General features: G+C 40.9%; 1 protein-coding gene across 1 annotated transcript; it reads left to right on the top strand.

The window, feature by feature from the left end:
- Positions 1-317: 317 nt before the first annotated feature.
- thoc3 (THO complex 3) lies at positions 318-4,948 on the top strand. The gene is made up of 6 exons (XM_069669995.1): positions 318-497; positions 1,582-1,738; positions 2,180-2,384; positions 3,768-3,929; positions 4,089-4,189; positions 4,514-4,948. Exons 1-6 carry the CDS (start codon positions 318-320, stop codon positions 4,675-4,677), a joined length of 969 nt encoding a protein of 322 aa, XP_069526096.1. The 3' UTR covers positions 4,678-4,948.
- The last annotated feature ends 2,250 nt before the right edge of the window (positions 4,949-7,198 follow it).

Raw genomic sequence — 7,198 nt, forward strand, 5'->3', positions numbered from 1 at the left:
AAGCACTTATTGTTAAGAAACGGTACATTCATAATTTAAAGTGGTGATTCATAATTGATGCATTATTTTCATTTCAACTGTTACCGTTTACAGCACGCGCGGTCGGCGCATGCGCACTAGTGCATATAAACTGTAAGCTGGAATATTTATATTTTACTATACAGACAGTAATGGACTTTTTAAGAAGCGTCTTTTATTGTAAAGAGGCAAAATAACTGAAAGGTGTGTTTTTTCCACACTCCAAAGCAGCAGATGGCGCTAATGTTCACATATCGCTGGTTTCCAACCGCCGCCAAGATATGACGTAGAAATTCAAGATGGCGTCGCAGTATTATCAAGACATGCAAGAGAGCTTCAGGAATAACAACAAAAGTCGAGAATTCCCGGCTCATACAGCAAAAGTGCACTCTGTGGCGTGGAGCTGTGACGGCAGGAGGCTCGCGTCCGGCTCTTTCGACAAAACAGCCAGCGTGTTTGTCCTGGAAAAGGACCGTTTGGTGAGTCGCTTTGTGGTGTTCGGCTAGCATGCTAGCGTTAGCCTCGTTTCACTGAATGAATGGATGCGCAGGGCTCTGAATCAACTTCTAACGGTTGTTTGTGAACTCTAACAAAAAACCTATATTCTGCCGGCTATAATATGTCACAGATAAATACTTATTTTTGTCACACTTAACAAATGTAATCCATACTATAAATTTGCCATTACTACGAAATATTCCTGCTGTCGTAACTAAGATATCGAAATATTCGTTTTTATCCAAACGTCTTCAAGTGTGTGTGTATGTATGTGTATGTATGTGTGTGTGTGTGTGTGTAACGTTAGCCAAGTAAACCCTTTAATTTACGCTTTTATTTAATCTAAATATAATAAATATTAATAGACTTTACTCCACCTCGAATTGAATACTCCATTTTATTATTGTTACTAGTGTCCAGTGTGTAGCTGATTTATTGACCCTAGGCTGAATGGACTGTCTTAGCGTTAATATGGGATTTAAGTCATAAGTAATTATCAGTGATATTCCTTGCATGTTTGTGTCCTCTTACTTGATATCATATACTTCAAAAAGTACACTATATTGAACATATAAATATTCTAAATCATCACATTAAAGATGCTCATTATAACTAGGGATGCACGATATTGGATTTTTTTCCGATATTTTCAACCCTTTGATAAGGGCTAAGGTAAGCTAAGAGAACTACTCAAACTTAGAGTATGTACAAAATGCCATAGTTGTTTGTATGTAACATGTTCTGTTCTTTTTTAAGGGAATCATCGAGCATTTAGGCATAATTAAAGTGTTGTTTTATCAGCGGAAAATATCGGCAGAAAAATGAAATATCTGCCGATGGTGATGTGTCATTTTCATGCCATAATCTGCAGATACCGATAACCTGCCGATAATATTGTGCATCTCTAGTTATAACATATTGTTTTCTTGTACTTGTACTTATGTCTTATTGTGTTGTTGTGAAGGCTGCAGGTTTCATTTAGTCTCTAACTGTTCAGGGCTGAGGGTACGCATTGGAACCGGCCTCCTGAATCCCCATTAACTTAAAGTAATGCTGTGTCCCCAGGTCAAAGAGAACAACTACAGAGGCCATGGTGACAGTGTGGATCAGCTCTGCTGGCATCCAACCAACCCAGATCTGTTTGTCACAGCATCTGGAGACAAGACCATTCGAATATGGGACGTCCGCACCACCAAATGCATGGCCACTGTCATTACAAAAGGTGAGTGAGGCCTCCCTCCCTTGATTAAACTGATTTAGTGGAGTTTGAAGTGAGTTCTTACTTCTAACTTAGCATAGCTGCAAACTTACAGCCAGAAGCTTAACAGCAGGACTCCAGACGCTAGTTATCACAGTAACACGTCCTAAATTACACCTCCTACGACTCACAGAGCGGACAAGACACCCTGCTTCTTCCCTGCTGCTCTGTTTCCCTCCGTCCACATGAAAAAGATGACGAGAAAACTAATGTATATACTGTCGAACCTGTAACTAGTAATTGATTTAACTTATGTAGTGCTTAACTATGATTTTATGTCAGTTTGAACCCCAAAAATCTGAAAGAAATGTCTCATGAAGGAAGGAAAGAAGAAAAAAATATTTAAAATTATGATAAGGTTCTCTTCTTTGTATTGTGAAACTGCATATTTTTTATTTTTTGAAGGGGAGAACATCAACATCTGCTGGAGCCCGGACGGTCAGACTATTGCTGTCGGGAACAAAGACGATGTGGTGACCTTCATCGACGCCAAGACGCATCGCTCCAGAGCAGAGGAGCAGTTCAAGTTCGAGGTGAATGAGATCTCCTGGAACAACGACAACGACATGTTCTTCCTCACGAACGGCAACGGCTGCATCAACATTCTGAGGTAGGAACTCAACAGAGCCAAACAGGGAAAACAGGATTTAGCACACTTTCTCTGCAAACAAACTCTGAATGTGTATTTTTTCTATGTATTCATGAAAAGCTGCCTAAGTTCTGTTCTCACACTCTGACACCTGTCAGCTGCTGTGTGAAGCCGCTACAAACTGAGGAGGTCATGTTAGCCACTTTTGAAAATAATACCACAAGCAGATAACAAGGCAGATAATGAAAAATCCTGAATCAAGTTGTGCATCTCTTTTCCTTTTCCCTTTTCTTTCCATTCTTATATTATTGGAATCAAGACCCTCATTGGTGGGTTTTGTTGTTTGTTAAATATTACAGGATATTATATGTAGACAATTAAGAAGTTTCAGCTCACCAGGTTTGGGTGAAGGGAGGTCACCTGGCTCTCTGGCAGCTCATTAAAAAAGATTTTGTGGTATGATGTAATTCAGCTGTATACAGAGGCTACACTTGTGTTCATGTGAGCTTATTCTTCAGTGTCTCCCAAACACAGACTTTACCTGTGAGGGCTGCCCTGGTGTATTTATTCGTCAACATGTATTTGATGACCAATTTTAGCATTTTTTATTCTTATTTAATCAATGGTCTGAGAGAATAGCTACGTTGTTGATCGATTAAGTGGTGCAAAATCAATCATGTCCATACCCTTCAGTTTCTTCTGAGGAGGGTCTCCCGACTATCACAGGGTCTGCAGAGAAAAGCGGGTGAAGAATAAAGTAGACTTAAAATGGTAAAATAATAAAAACCTACTTAAAATAAACGTTCGTAACCTGCCAACAGTTTGTCATGGGCTCGGTAACAATTCAAAGCATACAGTAAAATCACACATCCACTAATGCGACATGTCACTTGAGCTCCAGAATGTAACATCTGCTTGTGTGTTTAAGGAGAATAATCCAAATTTCAGCAGCACAAATGTATGATTTCCTCCTACCCGTGAGTTCGTTAATCGTGGAGGTCTTTTCTATTGACTCATTTTCAGCCATACTGGCATCTTTATTTGGTACCACAAAATAAAAACATACAGACATTTTAACCCTAAAATCAAACCAGATTTTACATCCATGAATTGAAACACTTTCCGGGCTTGCGTGCGTGTTTTTATTTTTGATCCACCTCTACGCAACACCGTGATCCCCAGAGGAAAACCCACCCAGGTAAATGGAGCTTTTCTTTCAAGGTTTTGGGTCATCCACACTGCTCCCTTCAATTTAAAAGTAACAGTTAAAACGAACTCAGCTGCACCGGGTGTCAGGATCATGTTAGCTCACTGCACCTCAAATGTCTGGTATCGTGTTTGTACAGTGTAAAACTCTGTAAAAGTGTATCAGAGCAGAAATGAATGCTGTGTATTTGTTTGCAGTTATCCAGAGCTGAAGCCCATCCAGTCCATCAACGCTCATCCTTCCAACTGCATCTGTATCAAGTTCGATCCCACAGGGAAATACTTTGCTACAGGAAGTGCTGACGCCCTGGTCAGCCTGTGGGACGTGGAGGAGCTGGTGTGTGTCCGCTGCTTCTCCAGGTCCGTCTGACTACACCATGTTTTGCATTTTCATCAGAAATATGTGTACATTAAAACATTCTAATATACAACCACTTAATTTGAATGTGACCGGAACCTGTAAGTTTATCTTGCTGAATTTCTCTTATTGAATCTTGGATCTCTGACTTTGACATTCAGGCTGGACTGGCCAGTGAGGACGCTGAGCTTCAGCCATGACGGCAAGATGTTAGCCTCAGCCTCCGAGGATCACTTCATAGATATCGCTGAGGTGGAAACTGGTCAGTATGACTACTTCTTTATTCAAACTGTAGCTTTTAGTCTGCTGTGTTTGAGACTAACATGTTATTGTTAATCCAGTTTTTGGAAAATAAGACCTGAGCAGATCGGCTTGCTTTAACAAGTTTGTAGTTTTTCTACAAATCCCAAATGATTTACACCAACATAAATCAGGGAGGAGTTAAGCTTTATAGCTACGTTTTTGTTTAGCTGTTACAAGTTATACAATGTGCAGTCTGTATAACAGTGTTTATACAATGAGACTCTGCACCCTAATGAGTCTTAAAGAATTTGAAACAACTTCTCACTCATCTGTTCGTTTGCAGGAGAGAAGCTGTGGGAGGTTCAGTGTGACTCTCCCACCTTCACCGTCGCCTGGCACCCTAAGAGGCCGCTGCTTGCCTACGCCTGTGACGACAAGGAGGGCAAATACGACAACAACCGAGAGGCTGGAACCGTCAAGCTGTTCGGTCTGCCCAATGACTCCTGAAACAGATCAGAGTTAAACTAGTAAGCTTCTTTGCTCCTGATCAGTCAGACCTCAGGAGAGAGGAAAGGAAAGGAAGCATCACCTTCACTGCCCCAAAGGATGTTGGAGTTGTACAGTAATCCTTTCCACCAGCAGATGGCGCAGCTGTCCTGACTTTCCTTTAAACAGCTGTAGTCATTCCCTGTTTTTATACACAGATAAAAACACACCTCCCAGTTCTGTAATATATTGTTTATGTAACATATGCATTGTTTTTCGATATTAAAATTGTTCTCGTTATTAATTTTGTGTGTCTGGAGCCGAGACTTTTGAGTTTAATTTAATGTTTTTCGTTTATATGTCAAACGAATGAATTTCTCTTTTGGGAATGAGGCAGCTTTCGACAGTACGAATCTAGTCGCCTGATATGACAGTCAATCTTATATTTCTATTACATCTGTGAAAAGGTTGGAGTCCTGAATGATCAAGCAGCTATACACAGCAGCAAGGTAATTATAATTGATGTATTTAGGGCTTCTGTTTAGGACTGTGTTGCCTTTAAGCAGAGCAGTAGAACGAAGCGTGCACAGTTTGAATGTGACAGGCCTCAGCAGAGAGCAAACAGGAAAACACTCTTTAATTACTCTGGACCTTGAACCGTGCGTGTGTGCGCTTGTGCGTGCATTCATATAATAAAAGGAGGCAGAGACATAAACAGTAACACAACATACAGAAACCCCCACAGCCTCCATTCAAACAGGTGCATATCCAGAAAACACTCTCCCGTCTGCCTCCGCTCACGAGCCAAACAGCAGATTGTTGTATTAGTTTTGGCCTCATTAAATATTTAATTTAGTTCCACACAAATAAATACTGCAGCAGCAACAGAAATTGGAGTCATACCTGACAAGGATTTAAACTTTTAATTTGCTTCAGGAAATACCTCGTGGGGATTTTTATCCAAACTGAGTTTAATATTCTCAGCTGATGAGTCAATGAAAGGTATTTAAAGGGGAGTTGCAGCCAAATTAGATTAGTGGTTTACTCTTGTTTTGGTTCTGCGCTTGAGTATTTCTATTATAGGACACTTTCCTTGACTATCTTTTAAATATAAATATGCAGAACGTTCTCAAACATTGCAGAGCTCTCACCCAGGAGACAGGTTGTGTCCTTTTACCCAAATCAGACACCTAAGGGGCACCTTAAAGCAGACCTAACCAAGTGTTAGAAAGGAGGAAAACAGGAGCTAAAGGTACTTAAATTGACCGAACGAGTTAGGAAATAAATAAAACATAACCTCAAACTGACACTAAATGTTACCTTGTACAAACGATAAACAGGTGCACTCTTGTGCCTCTGTATGAGATGCCAAACAATTGTTTTAAAACCTCGATGTTGAATTCTGTAAATTCAACATAATAACAATAGATGCATTAACAACGTCATTGTGTCCTTTTTGTGTCTTTGTAACATTCTTTCCTCCATGTCTGAACAATGTGTTTAAAATCAATAAAATCCATTGAGCCAGGCCGCCTTTAATAGATAAATAAACTTAAACAACCGTCCCCTGACAGTAGGCGGGTGTGCCTGTCTCTTTTCTCTTGACCTCTTAATCTTCCGTTGTCGTGACGCACACACCGCAGTGTGAGCCCAGGCTCGAGGCGCTCTGCCTGGGCCGGTGGCAGGTGGCTGCTCCTTTTGTCCGGAGCCTCAGATCAGCAGGCCGCAGGATGGTTTAACTGGCAGCCTTCTGCAGTCTTTGGAGGGATATCACAAGGCTCTCCTCAGTCCCTGCCTAATTAGTTTTAATGTGGTTCATCTCCACATGAGAGCAGCCCAAGAAAACAGAAACACCTCCGGACGTCTTACCTGTACTGATTGTTGCATGAAAGGAACAATTCTTCTAAATAGATGATGACCTTTAAAATGATGTAAATATTTGTTGGCCATTTTTGCTCTTTGAAAACACCACAAAATGTGGGGAACAGTGTGTTTATTTGCTTTGGGAGCCGACGTGCAAACCATTGAGTCAAGCACCTGCTATTGAATTTAGCATTGTGTCCTGATGAGGCTGAATGGCCCTTGAGCGTGTCATCCCATCAGCCTCCCAGCTGATCCCAGCTGTTTTTTATTGTCGCCGAGACATTGTGAAGAGGTCATTCAATATCCAAGGATGTGATTGCCAGAAAGCACTGTGGGATAATAAATCAAACATGGCCGCCTGCAGGATCTCCTTCATCTGCCTGTCTCATTGTGTAAGCAGGAGGGTCTTTCTGTTTAGACTTTTAATGGTCAGCTCTGCGTGGAGCAACCTCGCCGGTCTGCTTAGCGTTGGCCCACAAATCACTGCTGCTTTGGCATTTTGGAGAGATGCATTATATACTGCTGACAGTGTAAACAAAGTCAGAATAATACAATCGACCTTTTCTGACTTTTTAAAAATTGTCAACAGGTAAATAAGTAATGAGATAGCAGGGCCAATACACTTGTATATCACTGTTTATTGAGGTTTGTTCCCTTTTTCTCACTTTTATTACAAAAT

Source organism: Semicossyphus pulcher, unplaced genomic scaffold, assembly GCF_022749685.1.
Source record: "Semicossyphus pulcher isolate SPU_LCO1_2020_fin unplaced genomic scaffold, fSemPul1.0.p SCAF_2, whole genome shotgun sequence".
Taxonomy (NCBI): Eukaryota; Metazoa; Chordata; class Actinopteri; order Labriformes; family Labridae; genus Semicossyphus; species Semicossyphus pulcher.

What these genes read in the sequence shown, in the direction of transcription:
- thoc3 (XM_069669995.1), top strand. Translation starts at nt 318, where the DNA reads ATGGCGTCGCAGTATTATCAAGACATGCAAGAGAGCTTCAGGAATAAC. An exon ending in TCCTGGAAAAGGACCGTTTG is followed by an intron (nt 498 to 1,581) that starts GTGAGTCGCTTT and finishes CTGTGTCCCCAG; the next exon opens with GTCAAAGAGAACAACTACAG. An exon ending in GGCTGCATCAACATTCTGAG is followed by an intron (nt 2,385 to 3,767) that starts GTAGGAACTCAA and finishes ATTTGTTTGCAG; the next exon opens with TTATCCAGAGCTGAAGCCCA.